We start from the raw sequence: 23294 nt of genomic DNA, 5'->3' as shown, positions 1-23294 counted from the left end.
CAAGGGGTTCGCTTAGTATTCACCTTATTTTCACCAATATTCAAGTTATGATTAATATTAATATTACAGTTAGAAGCCCTTATGCTGAACAACAGGCACAGATGCGGCAAATTAAATGAAATCACGTCAAACTGAGTTAAAACGGGCTGTTCAAAATGAAGATTGCAATGATAGAAAACACCGCCATCCTGTGGCCATTGGCGGAGTTGCAGCCGTCCAAGGATTTATTCTTTTTCTCAAGGGGTTCGCTTAGTATTCACCTTATTTTCACCAATATTCAAGTTATGATTAATATTAATATTACAGTTAGAAGCCCTTATGCTGAACAACAGGCACAGACGCGACAAATTAAATTAAATGACGTCTAAATAAGTTAAAACGGGCTGTTCAAAATGAAGATTGCAATGATAGAAAACACCGCCATCCTGTGGCCATTGGCGGACTTGCAGCCGTCAAAGGATTTATTCTTTTTCTCAAGGGGTTCACTTAGTATTCACCTTATTTTCACCAATATTCACGTTATTATTAATATTAATATTGCAGTTAGAAGCCCTTATGCTGAACAACAGGCACAGATGCGGCAAATTAAATGAAATCACGTCAAACTGAGTTAAAACGGGCTGTTCAAAATGAATATTGCAATGATAGAAAACACCGCCATCCTGTGGCCATTGGCGGGGTTGCAGCCGTCCAAGGATTTATTCTTTTTCTCAAGGGGTTCGCTTATTATTCACGTTATTTTCACCAATATTCAAGTTATTAGTAATATTAATATTACAGTTAGAAGCCCTTATGCTGAACAACAGGCACAGACGCGACAAATTAAATGAAATCACGTCAAACTGAGTTAAAACGGGCTGTTCAAAATGAAGATCGCACTGATAGAAAACACCGCCATCCTGTGGCCATTGGCGGACTTGCAGCCGTCAAAGGATTTATTCTTTTTCTCAAGGGGTTCGCTTAGTATTCACCTTATTTTCACCAATATTCAAGTTATGATTAATATTAATATTACAGTTAGAAGCCCTTATGCTGAACAACAGGCACAGACGCGACAAATTAAGTTAAATGACGTCTAAATAAGTTAAAACGGGCTGTTCAAAATGAAGATTGCAATGATAGAAAACACCGCCATCCTGTGGCCATTGGCGGACTTGCAGCCGTCAAAGGATTTATTCTTTTTCTCAAGGGGTTCACTTAGTATTCACCTTATTTTCACCAATATTCACGTTATTATTAATATTAATATTGCAGTTAGAAGCCCTTATGCTGAACAACAGGCACAGATGCGGCAAATTAAATGAAATCACGTCAAACTGAGTTAAAACGGGCTGTTCAAAATGAAGATTGCAATGATAGAAAACACCGCCATCCTGTGGCCATTGGCGGACTTGCAGCCGTCAAAGGATTTGTTCTTTTCTCAAGAGGTTCGCTTATTATTCACCTTATTTTCACCAATATTCACGTTATTATTAATATTAATATTGCAGTTAGAAGTCTTTATGATGAACAACAGGCACAGACGCGACAAATTAAATTAAATCACGTCTAACTAAGTTTAAACGGGCTGTTCAAAATGAATATTGCAATGATAGAAAACACCGCCATCCTGTGGCCATTGGCGGACTTGAAGCCGTCAAAGGATTTATTCTTTTTCTCAAGGGGTTCGCTTAGTATTCACCTTATTTTCACCAATATTCACGTTATTATTAATATTAATATTGCAGTTAGAAACCCTTATGCTGAACAAAAGGCACAGACGCGGCAAATTAAATTAAATCACGTCTAACTAAGTTTAAACGGGCTGTTCAAAATGAAGATTGCAATGATAGAAAACACCGCCATCCTGTGGCCATTGGCGGAGTTGCAGCCGTGCAAGGATTTATTCTTTTTCTCAAGCGGTTCGCTTAGTATTCACCTTATTTTCACCAATATTCACGTTATTATTAATATTAATATTGCATTTTGAAGCCCTTATGCTGAACAAAAGGCACAGACGCGGCAAATTAAATTAAAGCACGTGAAACTAAGTTTAAACGGGCTGTTCAAAATGAATATTGCAATGATAGAAAACACCGCCATCCTGTGGCCATTGGCGGACTTGAAGCCGTCAAAGGATTTATTCTTTTTCTCAAGGGGTTCGCTTAGTATTCACCTTATTTTCACCAATATTCACGTTATTATTAATATTAATATTGCAGTTAGAAACCCTTATGCTGAACAAAAGGCACAGACGCGGCAAATTAAATTAAATCACGTCTAACTAAGTTTAAACGGGCTGTTCAAAATGAAGATTGCAATGATAGAAAACACCGCCATCCTGTGGCCATTGGCGGAGTTGCAGCCGTGCAAGGATTTATTCTTTTTCTCAAGCGGTTCGCTTAGTATTCACCTTATTTTCACCAATATTCACGTTATTATTAATATTAATATTGCATTTTGAAGCCCTTATGCTGAACAAAAGGCACAGACGCGGCAAATTAAATTAAAGCACGTGAAACTAAGTTTAAACGGGCTGTTCAAAATGAATATTGCAATGATAGAAAACACCGCCATCCTGTGGCCATTGGCGGGGTTGCAGCCGTCCAAGGATTTATTCTTTTTCTCAAGGGGTTCGCTTATTATTCACGTTATTTTCACCAATATTCAAGTTATTAGTAATATTAATATTACAGTTAGAAGCCCTTATGCTGAACAACAGGCACAGACGCGACAAATTAAATGAAATCACGTCAAACTGAGTTAAAACGGGCTGTTCAAAATGAAGATCGCACTGATAGAAAACACCGCCATCCTGTGGCCATTGGCGGACTTGCAGCCGTCAAAGGATTTATTCTTTTTCTCAAGGGGTTCGCTTAGTATTCACCTTATTTTCACCAATATTCAAGTTATTATTAATATTAATATTACAGTTAGAAGCCCTTATGCTGAACAACAGGCACAGACGCGACAAATTAAATTAAATCACGTCTAACTAAGTTTAAACGGGCTGTTCAAAATGAATATTGCAATGATAGAAAACACCGCCATCCTGTGGCCATTGGCGGACTTGCAGCCGTCAAAGGATTTGTTCTTTTTCTCAAGGGGTTCGCTTATTATTCACGTCATTTTCACCAATATTCAAGTTATTAGTAATATTAATATTACAGTTAGAAGCCCTTATGCTGAACAACAGGAACAGACGCGACAAATTAAATTAAATCACGTCAAACTGAGTTTAAACGGGCTGTTCAAAATGAAGATTGCAATGATAGAAAATACCGCCATCCTGTGGCCATTGGCGGACTTGCAGCCGTCCAAGGATTTGTTCTTTTTCTCAAGGGGTTCGCTTATTATTCACGTCATTTTCACCAATATTCAAGTTATTAGTAATATTAATATTACAGTTAGAAGCCCTTATGCTGAACAACAGGCACAGACGCGACAAATTAAATTAAATCACGTCAAACTGAGTTAAAACGGGCTGTTCAAAATGAAGATTGCAATGATAGAAAACACCGCCATCCTGTGACTTGCAGCCATCAAACTATTTCTTTTTCCTCAGGTTTATTATTTCCTCAGATTATTATTCATAGCATTTTGATCATTATGAACGTTATTGGTAATATTAATATTTCAATAAAGTGTTCCCATACTGGAGAAGAAGAATGAATGCCGAAAACGCTGCCCTCGTGTGATCACTTTTGGCCTTTTTTAAGGCATACAATTATTAACTGAAATTGTTTTCAACAATATTTACACTGTCAGGGGAAATCCCCCCCAAAAAAATTGTGGGGAGGGTGAGTATAAGTGGAACTAATTAATTAATCATGGGGTGGGGGTCTCAGGCATTCCAAGAAAACAATTATGGGTAGTCCTCAGCTTACGACCAAGATTGAGCCCAAAGTTTTTGCTGTTAAGTGAAACGTCGGTTGTGGGTTTTGCCCCACTTGTGGCTTTTCTTGCCCCAGTTTGCTTAGTTGAAACACTGCAGCGGTTCCGTTAATAACCTGGTCGTTAAGTGAATCTGGGTTTTGCCCCTTGACTCCACTTGTGAGAAGGTCGCAAAAGGAGATCGCCACTTGGGATACAGCAATGGTCATAAATAGGAACCCAAGATGCCCAGCTTTCCTCTCAATCACATGGCCATGGGGATAATTCAAAGGTCGTAACTGTGAAAAAACGGTCATAAGTCACATTTTTTCAATGCTGTAACTTTGAACAGTCACTAAATGAACTTGTAAATTGAGGACTACCAATAGAATGGAATGGAATGGAGTAGAGTAGTGTAGTGTAGAGTAGATTAGAGTAGAATTGAATAAGAATAGAATAGAATAGAAATAATAGAATAGAAATAATAGAAATACATGAGAAGAGAAGAGAAAATGAATAGAATAGAATAGAAAAGAGAACAATAAATTTAGAATATAATAGAATATAGAAAAATGAATAGAATACAATATAAAAATTAATAGAATGGAATGGAGTAGACATAGAATGTAGAATAGAATAGAATAGAATAGAATAGAATAGGGTTGAGTTTCAGGATGTTGCCTCTGGGGATGTGGACAAGGCTATGCGAGCTGTGAGCGCCTCCACCTGTATACTGGACCCGTGTCCCTCCTGGCTGGTTGCCAACAGCAGTGAGGTGACACGAGGCTGGATCCATGCGGTCGTTACCGCCTCCCTTCGGGAGGGGCACTTCCCCGCCGCACTTAAAGCGGCGGTGGTGAGACCCCTCCTGAAGAAACCATCCTTGGATCCAGCCGTTCTTAATAACTACCGTCCAGTCTCCAACCTTCCCTTCGTTGGGAAGGTTGTTGAGAAGGTGGTGGCCTTCCAGCTTCAGCGTACCTTGGAGGAAGCTAGTTACCTTGACCCCTTCCAGTCCGACTTCAGGCCCGGTTACAGCACAGAAACCGCTTTGGTCGCATTGACTGATGATCTCTGGAGAGCCAGAGATGGAGGCCATGCGTCCATCCTGGTTCTCCTTGACCTCTCAGCGGCTTTCGATACCATCGACCATGGTATCCTTCTGCGATGACTGCGGGAGGTGGGAGTGGGAGGCACTGTTTTGCAGTGGTTCTCCTCCTACCTCTCGGACAGGTCACAGTCGGTGTTGGTGGGGGGGCAGAGATCGTCCCCGAGGCCCCTTACTTATGGGGTGCCGCAGGGTTCGGTCTTATCCCCCCTACTATTTAACATATACATGAAACCGCTGGGCGAGATCATTCGGAGGCACGGGATAAAATACCATCAATACGCGGATGACACACAGTTGTATCTGTCCAACTCAATGAAGCGGTGGACGTGATGAACCGGGGTCTTGAGGCCGTTAAGAACTGGATGAGAGCTAACAACTCAATGAAGCGGTGGACGTGATGAACCGGGGTCTTGAGGCCGTTAAGAACTGGATGAGAGCTAACAAACTGGTACTCAACCCAGACAAGACCGAGTGGCTGTTGTGTTTCCCTCCCAACAATTTGGCCAGTGTTCCATCACTCAGGCTGGGGGGTCAAAATTTACACTCCTCAGATAGGGTCCGCAACTTGGGAGTCCTCCTGGACCCACAGCTGACTTTTGACCATCATCTGTCAGCTGTGACCAGGGGGGCATTTGCCCAGGTTCGCCTGGTACGCCAGTTGCGGCCCTACCTGAATTGGGAGGCCCTCACAACAGTCACTCGAGCCCTTGTGATCTCTAGGCTGGAATACTGCAATGTGCTCTACATGGGGCTGCCCTTGAAGAGCATCCGGCGACTTCAGCTAGTCCAGAATGCGGCCCCGCGAGTGATCGTGGGCGCACCACGGTTCGCCCACATAACACCGATCCTCCGTGAGCTGCGCTGGCTACTTGTTGATCTCCGGGTGCGCTTCAAGGTGCTACTTACCATTCATAAAGCCCTCCATGGTAGTGGATCTGACTATTTGAGAGACCGCCTTTTGCCGATTACCTCCCTCCGTCCCATCAGATCGCATAGAGTAGGCCTCCTCCGAATTCCACCGGCCAGTCAGTGCCGACTGGCGACTACGCGGAGGAGAGCCTTCTCAGTAGCAGCTCCGACGCTTTGGAACGATCTCCCCGTGGAGATTCGTACCCTCACCACCGTCCAGACCTTCCGCACAGCCCTTAAGAACTGGCTATCCCGTCAGGCCTGGGGATAAGCCCCTAATTTCGCCCCACCCGAATGCTGAATGAATGTTGTGTTTTATTGTTTTATTTTATTATATTTCACGTTTTCTTTTTGTGTTTTGTCTTGCACCCCCTTCCTACAATTTGTAAGCCGCCCTGAGTCCCCTCAGGGAAAGGGGCGGCCTATAAATGTCAAATAAAATGAAAAATGAAATAAAAGAAGAGAATAGAAGAGAATAGAAATAATAGAAGAGAAGAGATGAGAATAGAAAATGAATAGAATAGAAAATAGAATAGAAAATAGAACAATGAATTTAGAATAGAATAGAATATAGAAAATGAATAAACTAGAATAGAATAGAATAGAATAGAATAGAATAGAATATAGAAAATTAATAGAATACAATATAAAAAAATAATAGAATGGAATGGAATGGAGTGGAGTGGAGTGGTGTGGAGTAGAGTAGAGTAGAGTGTAGAATAGAAATAGAATAGAAATAGAAGAGAATAGATCAGAAGAGAATAGAAAATGAATAGAATAGAAAAGAGAATAGAAAAGAGAACAATGGATTTAGAATAGAATAGAATATAGAAAATGAATAGAATAGGATAGAATATAGAAAATGAATAGAATACAATATAAAAAATTAATAGAATAGAATGGAATGGAGTAGAGTAGAGTAAAGCGTAGAATAGAACAGAACAGAACGGAATAGAATAACAGAGTTGGAAGGGGCTTTGGAGGTCTTCTAGTCCAACCCCCTGCTATTATCAGTGTCTCTCCTCCTAGCTGGTCACAATGATAAGTGCCTTGGTTTTTTTTGCTTGTTTTCCTCTTCCTGCCTCCTTCCTCCTTCCTTGTATGCTGTCCTGCTTAGGTCCCCCGTATTACTCCTGACTTATTATTAGGTCCCCCGTATTACTCCTGTTTTTTAAAGTGTTTCCTTGCAGAGCAATATTCTCCACAACATTTGCGACTGAAGCTTCTAAATAAATTAATTTTAAAAAAAAAACCAAGGAAAAACAACAGAAAATGGCCCAATATCTTTATTGCTAACAGTACTGAGGGTTCTAGGGTGAGCTTGCAAACAAAGGTTTAGGTCGTGAAATGAAGGGACGTTTGCATAAATAAGGCGTGGCTCTTCTCCCAGCCACACCGCCCCTTGGCAGCCATTTTGTGAAAGTGCCCTAGGCAGATCTAGTAGTGTCCCGATGCGCAAAAACGATCTTCCAGAGAGAAATATTTGAGTTCTTAGCGGATCATCCCAGAAAAATCTGCAGAAGGAAAAGGCTTAAAATGCGTAGTGCCAAATTCGTGGTGGAACAAAAGAGCTGAGATCCAGTGGGGAAAGGAGACCTACAGGTAATACCCTCCCTCCCCTCAAAAAAAAAGAGAAAGAAACAGTGAACGACACACATGGAAAGGGCGCAACCATGGCATCCCGCAGGCCGCTGCTTGTAAATCAGCCATTGTTTCTTTTAAAACGATTCCGCTCTATTCTTTGGTTCTTCTTTCTGGGCCGCTTGGATCTCCACAAAGGTTTTGCCCCTCGTTTCGGGAAGCATATAGAAAAGATAAATGAAGGTGGCCATGGTGAAGGGACAGTAGATCATCAGACAGTGAGGGCCCAGGAAGTACTAGGAAGGGAGCAATATGACACAAGAGGTTTTCTTTTTTAACTTCCCGTTAGCTTCCTGTTGTCCAGGCTGAAATTCAACTCCTGCCCGTACCGTTTTTATTTTATTTTAACTTAGCTCAATAGCAAATCCGCCGATTTAACGAATCTGCTCGGATCGATCTCATCGGAAGGTATCTCTTCTCTTTCTGCTCTACAATTCCCAGCTCACAACCCTCCCTCTGGGGGTAAACCTGGTTTGTATCTAAGCCAGGAGTCATCCTCTTTCATCCTTCTGCTGTGGATCCCTGTCGCCAATCGGCGCCACAATTTTGAGAGGAGTTTCTGGTGGGAAGAGGGCGGGGGGAGCACATCCTTCCACATCCTTAGAACCGCTGAACTGCAGATAACAGTCAGCTGAAGTGGCCTGCAGTACTGCACCTTAACCATTGCGACACCTTGGCTCTTTTGAGAGAGCCCTCTAAGCCCCCAAATCGGTGCCGTCTACCCACATGGGCGTTGCAACCCAGAATCACAACTCTGAAGTCCTCGCGGGAGATTTCGGACAGCGGAGGGCCCCCAAGGCCATCCGAGGATCTTGTAAAGGTGCAACCCACCCAGACTCCAGTTTGTACGAGGACTCACCTCCACATGGACCACGAGTATCCCAGAGGAAAAGCGAATAAACCACAAGGCAATGTATCCTATGGTGAAAGCCGAAGAACGGGTCGACTGCAAGAAAAGTTCCCCCAGCACGACCAAGTGGATCGAACCTGGGGGAAGAAATTAAGGGCTTGACCAGGACGGGATAAGGTCTCCTGCTTTCAGCCTTCAGAGGGTTAGACTAGAAGACCTCCCAGGTCCCTTCCAGCTTGATGTAGCTTCCTCATTTGCTGGTTTTTCAGGCCCCACGGCCGCCTGGGGTTTCTAGTAAAGGTTTGGCATGGTGCAGCTCAGGGGTGGGTTTCTCGCCCGGTTCCAACCGGTTCGGTTGGAACAAGGCCGGCGGTGAACTTGCGCATTCGCGCGGTGCGCGCGTGCACGCGCGCACTGCACGCATGCGTACTAGCGTCTGTGCGATGCTCCAGCTGCTCCTGGAGGATCACACAGGCGCTGTATGCGTCCTGCGCATGCGTGGAAGCGCAGAATTCGGCAAAACCGGGTAAGGAGCGGGCGCGGGCGCGGGGGCGCAGGGGGGGGGCTTCGCCGTTCCCGGAAGTTACTTACTTCCGGGTTCAGCAACCAACCGGATCGCGGGGACCGCCGCGAACCAGTTGAAACCCACCCCTGGTGCAGCTGGTTCGCCTACCTGGTCCTAGCATATATCCGATGAAAAAGATAATGATGAAAAGCAGGCTTAGAAGACACATCACATAGGATTGCTCCTGTGCAAAGAAAGGGAGAAGGGGAGACAGATAGCCATGGGAAGGAGACCCCCTTCTTCCTGCGCCAGCACCCAGCTTCCTCTAAGCTTCAGGTGCTCCCACCATCCGCGCCCTCCTAGCAAGGATAAGAAGGAACCGGTACGCCCGTACCGGATCAAACCGGTCGTATCCCATGGTGCGGGAGCTCAGGAAGAAGAGCAAAGGGGGGAGTTCCCCGCGGGAAGCAGGGAGCTCTCAAACCTGGAATTCCAGTGTGAAGGTTAAAAGGATACAGGCCATATTACAGATCATGTAACCTATGATTAGAGGAACACGCCGGCCCCACACCTCAATAAAATTGACCTAGGGGGGAAAAATAAACCAAGGGAAAAGAGCAGAGATGGTATTCAGCTGGTTCGGATCGGTTCGCCTGAACTAATAGCGGAAATCATGATGCGCCCACCCCCACCCCGCCTCAGCTCTATGCCATCCTATTTAGGCATGTTTTTGAGGTTGGGCACATGCACGGAAGGCATGGGAGAGCAAAGGGTATGTGCAGAAGGCCAGGCACATGTGTGGAAGGGGCCCGTGCACCTACGAAGCGTGTGTGTGTGCGCGTGGTGAACTGGTGGTAACAAAAGGTGAAACCCACCGCTGGGACGGAGGTATGGTGGCAGGGGGATCTCAAGGCAATGGGCATCAGAGCCCCAGACTCTCGTGTGGCTGGCTGGTTCCCAGCATCCTGTGGTGGCTTTCCCCCAAGGTCTCTATGGCAGACCAAAAAAAAACACCCCACCCAGAGTTATCGGCTATTTATTTTTTTCAAGGGGGTAAGTTCAGGATCTGCTGCCATTAGAAAATGACAGGTCTTGCAGTGTTTGTGTGTGTGTGTGTGTGTGTGTGTGTGTGTGTGTGTGTGTGTAGATAGATAGCTAGATAGCTAGACAGCTAGACAGCTAGACAGCTAGACAGCTAGACAGCTAGACAGCTAGACAGCTAGACAGCTAGACAGCTAGACAGATAGACAGATAGACAGATAGACAGATAGACAGATAGACAGACAGACAGACAGACAGACAGACAGACAGACAGACAGACAGACAGATAGATAGATAGATAGATAGATAGATATTGTAGATAGATAGAGATATAGGCAGGCAGGCAGACAGGCAGGCAGATATAGATAGATAAATATATCTAGATATAGATAAATAGACATAGAGATATAGATAGATGATAGATATATAGATGATAGATAGATAGATAGATAGATAGATAGATAGATGGATGGATGGATGGATGGATGGATGGATGGATGGATGGATGGATGGATAGATAGATAGATAGATAGATAGATAGATAGATAGATAGATAGATAGATAGATAGATAGGCAGGCAGGCAGGCAGGCAGGCAGGCAGGCAGGCAGGCAGGCAGATATAGATAGATAAATATATCTAGATATAGATAAATAGACATAGAGATATAGATAGATGATAGATATATAGATGATAGATGATAGATAGATAGATAGATAGATAGATAGATAGATAGATAGATAGATAGATAGATAGATAGATAGAGGTAGGTAGGTAGGTAGGTAGGTAGGTAGGTAGGTAGGTAGGTAGGTAGATAGATTATATCTATATAGATTATATAGATAAATGGACATAGAGATAGAGAGAGAGAGATAGAGAGATAGATGATAGATAGATAGATAGATAGATAGATAGATAGATAGATAGATATAGATGATAGATGATAGATGATAGATAACTATATGAGATATAAATAAATGGACATAGAGATAGATAGATAGACAGACAGGCAGACATATATAGATAGATAAATATATCTTGATATAGATAAATGGACATAGAGATAGAGATAGATGATAGATAGATAGATAGATAGATAGATAGATAGATAGATAGATAGATAGATAGATAGATAGATATAGATATAGGCCCATCCACCCACCTTCCACTTGGAAGGGCCTATCATGTGCGCAATGGCCAAATTGATTAATAGTGTATAAAGGCAGATATCTCTTTAATGGATTTTACACTCTGACGATATTAGCAGTGGCTAACAAAAGCTAAGTGAGCCGTATATTTTAAAGTTCCAGAGATTGCAATGTCTGTTTCTTCTTTTATAACTACAACGGGAACTCTTATTTTTAGGAATATGTATGTATGTATGTATGTATGTATGTATGTATGTATGTATGTATGTATGTATATCCCTTGCTATGGGGAAGGGGTTGGACTAGAAGACCTCCAAGGTCCCTTCCAACCCTATGGTTCTATCTTGTAGGCTTAGCAAGTCCACAATTGGAATAATGCATCCAATTTTGGTTACCATATTGTAAAAAAGATGTGGAGACTCTAAAAAGAGTGCAGAGAAGAGCAACAAAGAGGATGAGGGGATTGGAGGCTAAAACATAGGAAGAAGGGCTGCAGGAACTGGGTATGTCTAGTATAGTGAAAAGAAGGATCAAGGGAGACATGATAGCAGTCTTCCAATATTTGAGGGGCTCCTACAAAGGCAAATTACTGTATTTTTTGGAGTATAAGAAGCATGTTTCCCCCTCAAAAAAGAGGCTGAAAATCTGGGTGCATCTTATACACTGAATACAGCAATCTTTTGCCTCCCGAAACCCCGCCCCCTTCACCAAAATGGCCATGCGTAGCCTTTAGGAGGCTTCTAGAGTGCTCCTGGGGGCTGGAGAAGACAGAAATGAGCAAAAAATGGACCGTTTTTTTGCTCAATCCTCCCCCCCTGACCCCAGGAGCATTCTATAAGCCTCCTAAAGGCTATTCATGCCCTCTTTTTGGGAAAAAAACTGGCTGATTTTTGTGAAAAAAGGGGCTGTTTTCGGGAAGTCTGCAGAGCGCAAAACCTTTTTTAAAAAAAATTTGCCTCTTCAAAATTTTGGTGAATCTTATACTCCAGTGTGTCTTATACTCTGAAAAATACGGTATTTTCCAAAGCTCCAGAAGGCAAGATAAGAAGCAATGGATGGAAACTAATCAAGAACAGATCCAACTTAGAATTAAGGAGAAATTCCCTAACAGGGAGGACAATTAGCCGGTGGAAGAGCTTGCCTCCAGAAGTTGTGAGTGCTCTATCACTGGAGGTTTTTAAGAAGAAACTGGGACAGCCGTTTGTCGGAAATGGCAAAGTGTCTCCTGCTTGAATAGAGGTTAGACTAGAAGACCTCCAAGGTCCCTTCCAGTTTTGTTTTTCTGTTATGGTTGTCTCTACCAAATGGAGCTGCTCGTCCAAATAAACCTTTATTTCCTCTTCTTTAGCCTCACTCGGAGATCAAAACATTTTGATTTATTTTATTTTATTTTTAATGCAGGGGGCCTGGGGCGGGGGTGGGTGTGGGGAGAACACACATTTTGCCCTGAGTTTTTGCCGTGAAGTCAGCTGGAAAAGCGAGCAGCTTACCGTGGTAGAAACGGTAGTGATGAGGACAACATTGATGCCTACACCAATGATACTTGAGATCGACTTGGGTAACTCCATTACCTTGAGGACTTTCTGGGCATAGAAGAACATCTGTGTCCAGATATAAAAAAAGAGAGAATTTGTGATGAAGATGAAACTGGAAAACAAATTTGGGGAAGGGGGAGGGAAAAGAGAAAGAAGGAGATTTTAGGTTTCTATCAGCTGCCCTTAAAAGAGAAAGGAACTCGACAAAGTGAGGAGATGACATTATTTCCCCGTGAAACAATGGGATTCATATTGTAGCAATAGCAGTTAGACTTATATACCGCTTCATAGGGCTTTCAGCCCTCTCTAAGCGGTTTACAGAGTCAGCATATCGCCCCCAACAACAATCCGGGTCCTCATTTTACCCACCTCGGAAGGATGGAAGGCTGAGTCAACCCTGAGCCGGTGAGATTAGAACCGCTGAACTGCAGATAACAGTCAGCTGAAGTGGCCTGCAGTACTGCACCCTAACCACTGCGCCACCTTGGCTCATTATTGTACATTATTGTACTTGGTTTGGGTGGGTGGGTGGGGGGGTGTTCAATAAGGATTTGGGATGTTTTTTTCTCCCCTACCACATTGATGCCAGTAAGCTGACTTCCGGCCATCAACACGATGACTGTGAATATGGGCCACCGGAATTTCTGAGTACGTAAAAATTTCTTCATTGTCATCTTTTTCTCGTTGGCCAAGACTTCTTGATAATCTTCTTCGTTGAGTTCCCGTATCTCATTCCCCACGTCCTCTCCAGTCCTCAAGCTTCTTAAAACTGGTTGGAAAGAGGGAAGTCCGTGAGACGAAGAATAAATTTGCACCGTACAACAAGGGGGAAAGAGTATCGGCTTGTTGCGATCCAGCCGGGAGCTCGCATTTGCGATCCAGCCAGGAGGCTTTTGCTAACTACCAGAATCTCTTTACCTTCTCTTGCCTTGGTTTCATTCTTCTTCTGGATTAAAATAAACCGAGGACTTTCCGGACAGACCAGGAGGAGCACAATGCAAAAGGTAGCAGTGGTACCTAGAACAACAGTCAGGAGCAGGAAACCTGGGAAGGAAGGGGGGAGAAAAAAAAAAGCATTTTGGATGGACGACTTCAAGGGCTGGGGAAATCGGAAGATTCAGGTGGTATAAAGGTCTCTTGCAAGCTTAGGTTCTCTACAAGAATCTGACCAACTAACAGTCAAGGGAAATGTGTAGGTGATAAGAGAACCATTCAAGATGCGGGAGAGAAAAAGGCATTTTGGATGGACAACTTCAAGGGCTGGGGAAATCAGGAGATTCAGGCGGTATAAAGGTCTCTTGCAAGCTTAGGTTCCATGGACGTACCTTCTTTGTTCCCCCAAATCTGCGGAACTCCTAGCAGGTGACCTGCAAATATGCCGAGGGTGAAGAAGAGGGTTGCAATTGCGGTTATCGACCCTCTTACGGGGGTGGGAGAGATCTCTAGAAGGTATAGTGGAACACAGCAGGAAAACATCCCTAAGTCGAACGAGAAAATTGAACAGTGATGAGGAGTCTTGTTGGGGCCTGTTGGCCACCAGCCCCTCCAGCAACCAAATCAGAGGAGGAGGAGGAGGAGGAGGCGTGGGAATCAGGGTCAGCATCCAGGCAACCTGAGAGCTCCAAGGGGGAAGAGGGAGTGGAACTGAGGGAGAGAGAGACAGAGGCAGAGCCTGGGCCGCCTGTCAGCCCTCAGATGGAGAGTCAACAGCCACACGGTCTGGAGGTACCTGATAAGGAAGAGGAGGAACAGCTGGGCCCAGTGCCTGACGCGCGGATGCGCAGAAGGCAGAGGAGAGGAGAGCAGTGGAAATCTATGGGCCGGTCCTTGGGACGGAAGAGCCACCGCTGCTAGTGAAGCCCCATACTAGCTTTGGGGATAAAAGGCAGGGGGTGGAGATGAATAGATGTGGCAGACAACTATTCATCTCCCGGCCAGCCAGACTCATTAGCCTGCGGTGAGAGAGAAACTCTTTGCTGGGGCCGCCGGCACTCCTAATAAAGGAATCATTGGTTTAACTTCAGAGGGTTTGCCGTGTTTGGGGAGCTGGGTCAGAACAGATCTGCTCGATCTACTATTAGCTCCATTGCTGAAAAGCCGTATCTCGAAGAAAGTGGTCGGCCTCTTCAGCGCCCCCAAGTGGTCATGGGAGACCGATTCTCACAGGACGATCATCCCCAAATCATCTCGGAGGTCAACTCACCTGAAGCTATCCCAATTAAGAAATTGGCTAACAGGATGAATTGGAAGATACGGAGGCTGTTGGATATGCAGAGAAAAATTGAGCCAAAGAAAGTTAAGGTGTTATTCATCAGCAAGATGCATTTTCTGCAAAAGGGGGGGAAATGAGGGGGGGGGGAAGAGGCAAGAGAGAAAAGCTATTAGCAACCTCATTGAATGGACAAATACAGGTAGCGTTCGACTTAGAACGCTTCATTTACTGACCGTTCAAACTTACAACGGCACTGGGGGGAAAATGACTTATGTTTTTCACTTATAGAAGTCCCTTTTGTGACCTTCTGACAGGCAAAGTCAACGGGGAAGCCCGATTCGCTTAACGACCGGGTGACTAATGTTAACAACTGCAGTGATTCAGTTCACTGTAGCAAGAAAGGTTGTAAAATGGGACAAAACTCCATTGTTCCGCTTAACAAAGTTAATGTGGGGCGGGGGGGAACCAGATTCACTTAACCACCATTGCGAAACAAAAGGTTTTAAAGAGAATTTTGGGGCCCAATTGTCAGCATAAGCCAAGGACCACCTGTACAGTATAGGGTAATTATCAAGTACTGAGGATTTAATAGCTGCCAGCTGATGTAAGGTTGTAAGCTGTAAACTGTAAGCTGATGCAATGAGGATGATTCAGAATGCATATATAGCCAGTTTAAGACTCTGGTGGGGTCCACACAAGTCTTTTACCATCTTAAGAGGTGTCTTTATATAGGTGGCCATTAGAGGGTGTCTCTGTCTCTGTCTGTGTCTGTGTCTCTGTTTCTGTCTCTCTCTCTCCCATCATGTATCTCATTTCTCTCCTTGTGTCCATAGCTGAGTGGTAAGGGATTTATCTACATGTGTATGTCTGTATCAGTGGTGGGTTCCTCTCCCTGTCGCTACCGGTAAGGCGCTCACGGGGCCGTGCATCCTTTCGTGCACACATACTGCGCACGCATGCACACTCCACCGCCCCTGCGATACCCAGCGGCTTGTCAGAGCTCACTCAGATGCCGCACGCTGTGCACGTATGCACAATTGTCCGGTTGCTTTAAAAACTGGTATAGAATGCTGGCGGACGGGCAGGCCAAACGAGCCATCGTACTGGTACGCTGTCAGCTGTTCCCAGCTACTAACGGTACGGCCGTACCGAGCTGTATCGGCTGGAACCCACCACTGGTCTGTATATATGTATATATAAACCACTGTTAATTATCGAAAGGCTTTGTGTGCTGTGTTTTGCTCCTGGGTTTATCTCATATTAATAGTCACGCTGCCAAAACTCCGACAGTAACGCCTGGAAATGAGACCACCATGAGATCCCTGGGGAACATTTGCTTTGCTCTATGGTACGGAGAAATTGTACGCGACTCCCCCCTCCCCAAATCATTTTGCCACTTCTGTTACCTGCCGTATTTGTCCACCAGGCATGCAAACAACGCAAAGCCAGTCATCCCTCCAATTGAGTATAATATGATAGCGGACGATAAGACGAACGAGGCTAATTTGAAGTCCTTCTTTGACTCCCTTGTCAAGTTGGACATAAGGAGCTTAGGGGAGAAAAGTGGGAGAATGAGAAAAGTGAGGAAGTAAAGAAGAGGTTTCCCATTTTTGGGTCAGCCAGAAATTAAATTTAAGATGTGGGGGTACAAAACAAAAGCTTAAAATATGGTTCCACCACAAAACCGCAGAGGACAAAATCGCGCTCGACGAAAGCGCGCATTTGACGTCATCACAGCGCGACGAAAACATCGCGCTGTGATCGAAAAATGTAAAAATAAAGCGAAAACCTTACCCTAACCCCCCCAAACCTAACCCTAAACCTAACCCTAAACCTAACCCTAAATCTAACCCAAAACCTAACCGTTAACGTAACGCTAAACCTAACGCTAACCCTTAACCTAACGCTAAACGTAATCCTAATGCTCTAAACCTAACCCTAACCCTTAATCTAACCCTAACCCTAACCCTAACCCTAACCCTAAATCTAACCCTAAACCTAACCGTTAACGTAACGCTAAACCTAACGCTAACCCTTAACCTAACCCTAACCCTAAACCTAACACTTACCTTTATGTGAATCGGCTTGCTTTAATTTTAATTTTATTTCAATTTTAAATTTTTTTCGTCGCGCTGTGATGACGTCAAATGCGCGCTTTTGTCGAGCGCGATTTTGTCCTCCACGGTTTTGATGGGTCACGTAAAATATAACCAGTGGTGTCAATCTCTGACAGCATAGCTGTGACGAGCCGGGGCGTGGCATGAAGGCAAAACAGCCAGAGAACCGGTATGAGTCGCTTTATTGGCCCCAACATTTGCCCCCAACATCCCTTTTACACTCTGGCCTGGAGAAAAAGCTTTTTCACAAACCTGCAGATACTCCAAATGCTGTAAGCAGACTGACTGCAATCAATCACTCCAACAGGGCAAGATAATAAGTCACAACTCTCATCACTATAGGAATTCAGTGTTTGTTCCCATCAAACACCCCTCCCAACTGCCTCTCCTTTAAACTCCATCCCCAGGTGTGCCTTGTGAAGGGGATCGTGGCCCTTTCCTTTCTCGTAAGCCACGCAACCCACGTTGCTCTCTTCCGCATTCTTCCCTGAGTGCCCTAGGATGAGGAGGGGATGGGCCTTGGTCTTCATATGAGCTTCCTCTCCCCTGCTCTGCCCAGCCTGACTTTGCCCTTCCCCAGTTTCCTCCCCAGTCAACCGAGCCACTCTCTCGCTCTCTGTCAGCTGTTTGTCTTCCATCTCAGAGCCAGTCTCCAAAAATCGCTCTACATGGGGCTACCCTTGAAAAGCGTTCGGAGACTGCAGTTAATCCAGAATGTGGCCACGCGAGCGATATTGGGTGCACCAAGGTACACCCACGTTACACCTGTCCTCCGTGACCTGCACTGGCTACCAATTGGTCTCTGGACACAATTCAAGGTCTTGGTTATTACCTTTAAAGCCCTACATGACTTAGGGCCAGAGTACCTTCGAGACCGCCTACTGCCACATACCTCCCAGTGGCCAGTAAGATCCCACAGATTGGGCCTCCTTCAGATGCCGTCAGCCAGTCAGTGTCGGCTGGCGGGGGCCCCGGAGGAGAGCCTTCTCTGTGGCTGCTCCGACTCCTTGGAATCAGCTACCCTCAGAGATCCGGACCATACCCATTCTCATGGCTTTCAGGAAAGCTGTAAAAACCTGGCTGTTCCGGCAGGCCTGAGGTCCAGCCCCGATTAGAATGAATGTATGAGGTGTTGCTATTTTAAACCGTTTTCTTTGGTTATGTGTTCGTTATGTGCCTTTTTTCTCTCTCTCTTTTTTGTAAGCTGCCCAGAGTCCTTCGGGATTGGGCCATATAAATTTTATAAATAAATAGAATAGAATAGAATAGAATAGAATAGAATAATGATTCTATGATTCTATTTTGTATTTTATGGTACTCCTCCCCTCTTATTACTCCTTTTTTTCCTCTCTTTTCTTTCTCCACTTTCCTATCACTTCGTATATTAAATGCTTAATGAAAAAAATAACAAAATCTCAGACGGGGCGCCACGCTACCTGGGTTCAACCCAAAACATTCAAACAGGGTTAAGAGGGAGACCTCGGGCCAGGGGTTCATAATCAGGGCTCCCCACGCCAGGCAAACCCTGGGTCCCTCAGCGAGACTTACCGAAGCTTGGTGGTGCACCAGCACGATACCGTAGCCATATTGAAAATACCCGAGATACGAAACCAACATCGAAAAAATCAACGTGATCGTTAGCTTCAGCGGAAGGGAAACAAACAATGGTTACCGGAATGCCGTAAGCCGTGTTTCTTCTTCTTCTTTTTTAAACAGGTAATATGGCTTTATATAAGTCCCGACTTGTGGGGTTCACGGACACGCCAAGGTTGCTGCTGAAAGGACTAGTCCAGTGTTTCTCAACCTTGGGGACTTTAAGTCCTGTGGACTTCAACTCCCAGAATCCCCCAGCCGGCATAGGGAATTCTGTGAGTTGAAGTCCACAGGACTTAAAGTCCCCAAGATTAGACTAGAGCATACAGAGAGTGTAACTGAATCCAGCTTTTGTTCATTGCTGTTGAGAGGGCACGCGCACCGTCGCCAGCTGCTTTTCTGGTTTTTGGTGCGCGTGTCATCCTCGCTGGCCAGACAGTCTTCTCAGACACCAGAGCATTGCAAAACGATCTGAAAATGGCCCCCAAAACTGGCAAAAAAGAGGCCATTTTTCCAGCTGATTTTGAGCCATTTTTGAAATTGCTGAGAAACAGCCTGGAAATGGCCTGAAAAAAACCAAAATCAGCCAATTTTGGGACCCATTTTCAGGCTGTTTTCCAGGTTGTTTTCTGGCCATTTTTGGGTTGGTTTTAGGCCATTTTCCAGGCTGTTTTTAAGGCCATTTTTTGGGTCGTTTTTCTGTCTTATTAATAAATTCTTGGTCAAAATCTTCATTTTTTCTTTGTTTATTTTCAAGCCTGCTACTTTTCCGCATATCTCTATCTTTTCTATCAATTTGAGTGCTGTTTCTGATGGGTCGTCTAAAACAAAAAACAGGTCATCTGCGAATTCTTGCGGTTTGTATTCTTCTTTTTTTAAATTTTCATTCCTTTTATATATTTTTCTTCTCTAATATTTCTATTTAAGACTTGAAATGGCCCAAAACGCCCTGGAAATGGCCAGAAAAACTGGCCTGAAAACAGGCATGCATATACTGGCTCACTGGTCTTCAGATTTCTCGTGCTCTGGTGCACACGAGTGTACTCATGCGCGCACATGCATGAATATTCCATTTTGGGCACTCGGTGCCGCAAAAGTTCGCCATCATAGGCCTAAATAAAGTAACTTCTTGTGAAATGCGAAAATGTGGATTCTCTCTGTTTGCTGTAACTTAAAATGTGGATTCTCAGCAACCTAAGGTGAGATATCACCCCCTGATAAAGCTCTGAGTGGTTCACCGACAAATGCGCGCTCGACAAAAGCGTGGCGAGGAAACTGCGAGTTCTAAATTGTGCTGACGAATGAGCGCAGAAGCGTGCCGACAACAGCACGCTGACAAAAGCGCGCCTTAAACAAACAATAACCGCAAGTTCTAAACCTAACCCTAAACCTAACCCTAACCCTAAACCTAACCCTAAACCTAACCCTAAACCTAACTCTAAACCCAACACTAACCCTAACCCTAACCCTAACCCTAACCCTAACCCTAAACCTAAACCTAAACCTAAACCTAACCCTAAACCTAACCTTTACCTTAATTGAAATCCCTAAACCTAACCCTGAACGTAACCCTAAACCTAACCCTAAACCTAACCCTAAACCTAAACCTAACCCTAAACCTAACCCTGAACGTAACCCTAAACGTAACCCTAAACCTAACCCTAAACCTAACCCTGAACGTAACCCTAAACGTAACCCTAAACCTAACCCTTACCTTAACTGAAATCCCTAAACCTAACCCTGAACGTAATCCTTACCTTAACTGAAATCGCGCTTTTGTGGGCACGGTTTTGTCGGCGCATTGTTGTGGGCGCGTTTATGATGTCGCTTGTTTTTGTCGCCACAGTTTTGTCGGCGCACTTTTGTCGTGCGCGCATTTGTCAGGTCACGGCTCTGAGTTATATGCCAGGAAATGTATTTCTTTCCCCTTATAAGGTCCGCTGCTGGCAGAAGCGCTGAGAAAATCACAAGGTTTGCGTGATATGAAATAATGTTTCTCACGCTGTGAGTGCGACCTTGTGTGAGACTATAAGAAGTTTGACAAAAGGGGAGGGCCTGCTTTTCTCTTCGCCTCCTTTTTAAGGTGGGAGGCTAAAAGGGTCGCCCAGTTTTGCTTTCTAGCTAGAAATAACAGCTGTTTATCAGTAGTCTCATGTTCAGAATTTCATTGGATTTTATCAGATTCGGAGCTGCATTCAAAAACCTTACAGTACTGTGAACGTATATTCTGGAGCAACAAAGGATCCCCTTTAGAAATACTTAACCCCGGCTGGCCTGGGGTTAAGATTTTAACCCCACCCGAATTGTGTGACTATTGTGCTTTCTTTTAATATGTTGTATTGTCTCCATGTTTGGAATACTGTTTGTGTTGTCCCCCCACCCTTCTGAATTGTGAGCCGCCCTGAGTCCCCCCAGGGAAAAGGGCGGCATACAAATAAAGGAAAACTAAACTAAACTTTTTGGGTCATTGCGGGATGAGCCCTGATCTCCACCCTGCCTTGCGCTGAAGAAAGCTAAAATAATAACCGATCAAGACTAATAACCATCTTGGTCCATCACCCACCAACTTATCCGAAACACCAAACTCACATAATGTCGGATTCCCTTTTTTGGGCGCGGTTTAGCATCTATCCTTCTGGGACGAGGACCCCTGATCAAACACACAACAAAAAGGAAACAAGCAAAAAATAATAATCTGTCCCCTCGTTCGTTCTTCTACCATATTTGCGAGCGTTTGTCCCCCCCCCCCCTGAAACCTGTGCTCCCTGGGCAGCTCCTGTTCAAAGGTAGACTGCTGTGGATCGGGGAGGCTCCATAGATCCCATTGCCGCTGATGGGCAGTGTTTTGCAAAAAAGGAAATTAGAAGGAAGGGGACAGAAGTAAACAAAAGCTTTTCCCCGTCTTTTTTTTTTAATGAACATTTGGAAAATGCCCATCTCCAGCTTTGGCATTTAAGGCTGGGAAAAAAGAAAATATAATTGCCAACTCACTGGGATTTTCTCCGTGCCATGGCGTGAAAAGGGACAAACCGGATCTGCTCAGCCAAAATTTGTTTCGAACAAACTCTGGAGCACAAAGGATGCAGCTAATCAGGGAAAGGAGGCAGGAACATTCCAGGAGAAGCGGTTGGCAGTTAGGAGCTGATTTGCATACATTTCCACATGGAATGTAAAATCAGCTGATGTCAGCGGCGCTAAGGCAAACTTTGGACATAGGCTTCTTTTTCCCTGTTTCGCATTTTATTCTTGTTGATAAAGCAAATAAATGTATAGAAACACAAAGACCTGAGTGGAGAAAAGCATTTCCCGTGGCTTTCTGACCCTGTTAAATGCCTTTTTTATAAACAGGAGCCGAGTTTGAAATGGAGAAATCCGTCTTATGGAATTTTCCACCTTGTTCACCTTGCGTTTGGGTAGATCCAGATTTTCCTCTGCCTCACTGCTGTCTAGCTCCCTCTCTGCCTCCGATGCAGACCCCTCGTCTGAGCTTTCCTCAGCCCCCAGGACTGGCCCAGTCCATTAATGTCACCAATTCATCAATTTCATCCAGTCGGTCAATTTCACCAATCACAGTTGGTCAATTTCACCAATTCTAATCAGTTTTGTCAATTGTAACAATTTCACCAATCTGTCCATTTCATCCCATCCATCGATTGCACCAGTCCATTAATGTCACCAATTCATCAATTTCATCCAGTCGGTCAATTTCACCAATCACAGTTGGTCAATTTCACCAATTCTAATCAGTTTTGTCAATTGTAACAATTTCACCAATCTGTCCATTTCATCCCATCCATCCATTGCACCAACTCATTAATGTCACCAATCCATCAGTTTCATCCAGCCGGTCAATTGCGTAGAGTTCGTGCCACTTTTCTGTCAATGGGGTTTCCAAATCCTGTAGAAAACAGGAAGTTGGTTGCAGGTGTGGAGTCAGGCTGGGGAGGGGTTTGGGAGGGATACTGCTTTGTTGGTCACCCCACAGGTGCTTCCTTCTTCCCCACAGAACAAAACAGTCGCAGAGGCCTTCATCAGCCTTATTTTGATTGTCCTCTTCTTTCTGGGCTACATATCAGGACCAGATGGGATACAGAGTCTTTTAAAACTATAATTCTTGCCTATTTCTGCCAATGTGATTTTCCTGACTTTTGTTGTGGCCTGCCAACGGCCAGAAGAGCTGGCAGCAGAGTCGGACAGTGAGGAGGTTGGGGAGGAACATGGGCCAGTCCTGGGGGCTGAGGAAAGCTCAGACGAGGGCTCTGCATCGGAGGCAGAGAGGGAGCTAGAATTGGTGAAATTGACCAACTGTATTTGGTGAAATTGACCAACTGGATGAAATGCATTACATTAATTTTAACTGGCTGGCAAGATTTGAATGTGTGGGAAAAAAATACAGGGATGTTAACAGGGAGTCACTCCAGTTGCCCTGGTGTAGAGAGCAGAACCCACCTGCAAACTGAAGACTAGGACAATATTTGAGATGCTACACATCAAGAAGCCACTCCAAAGGAGAAATCTCCGCCCCAAGGATTCAACAGTGCAGGCCTAGAAAAAAAGGAAAGTACAAGAGGTTTGCCCCTTTGGGACACTGGAGAAAAACTCCCTGAGAAGACCAAGGACAGCCAAGAACAGAAACCAATATATCAGTGATGGCAAACCTTTCTTGGCTGCTGTGCCAAAAGCAGGGGGAGCACAGGGGGGTGGGGTCATGCGCCAGCATGCCACACCCATAATGCTATGTGCGCGTATGTCCCCAGCCACCCCCCCAGCTTTTGCTGCAGT

General features: G+C 44.7%; 1 protein-coding gene across 1 annotated transcript; it reads right to left on the bottom strand.

Annotated features, from left to right (window-relative positions):
• Positions 1-7491: 7491 nt before the first annotated feature.
• On the bottom strand, positions 7492-14916 carry LOC148042583 (solute carrier family 2, facilitated glucose transporter member 5-like). Its single transcript, XM_087702628.1, has 9 exons — positions 14794-14916; positions 13916-14068; positions 13509-13634; positions 13166-13359; positions 12546-12656; positions 9353-9454; positions 9037-9112; positions 8373-8500; positions 7492-7749 (listed from the first exon to the last, which is right to left on the bottom strand). The coding sequence occupies exons 1-9, from the start codon at positions 14900-14902 to the stop codon at positions 7591-7593; spliced, it is 1158 nt and encodes a 385-aa protein (XP_087558754.1). The 5' UTR covers positions 14903-14916; the 3' UTR covers positions 7492-7590.
• Positions 14917-23294: the final 8378 nt, after the last annotated feature.

Source organism: Thamnophis sirtalis, unplaced genomic scaffold (assembly GCF_051295495.1).
Source record: "Thamnophis sirtalis isolate CommonGarterSnake01/CBP01778 unplaced genomic scaffold, rThaSir2_p1.2 scaffold_15, whole genome shotgun sequence".
Taxonomy (NCBI): domain Eukaryota; kingdom Metazoa; phylum Chordata; class Lepidosauria; order Squamata; family Natricidae; genus Thamnophis; species Thamnophis sirtalis.
This window is presented reverse-complemented; position numbering and strand designations above follow the sequence as displayed.

Excerpts from the sequence above, each read along its gene's own strand:
- LOC148042583 (XM_087702628.1), bottom strand. The coding sequence starts at position 14,902 with ATGAATAACACCTTAACTTTCTTTGGCTCAATTTTTCTCTGCATATCC. Across the intron at positions 9,455-12,545 it reads TCACTACCGTTTCTACCACG|GTCAATTTTATTGAGGTGTG; the intron begins GTAAGCTGCTCG and ends TTTCCCCCCTAG. Across the intron at positions 9,113-9,352 it reads CCTTCACACTGGAATTCCAG|GAGCAATCCTATGTGATGTG; the intron begins GTTTGAGAGCTC and ends TTCTTTGCACAG.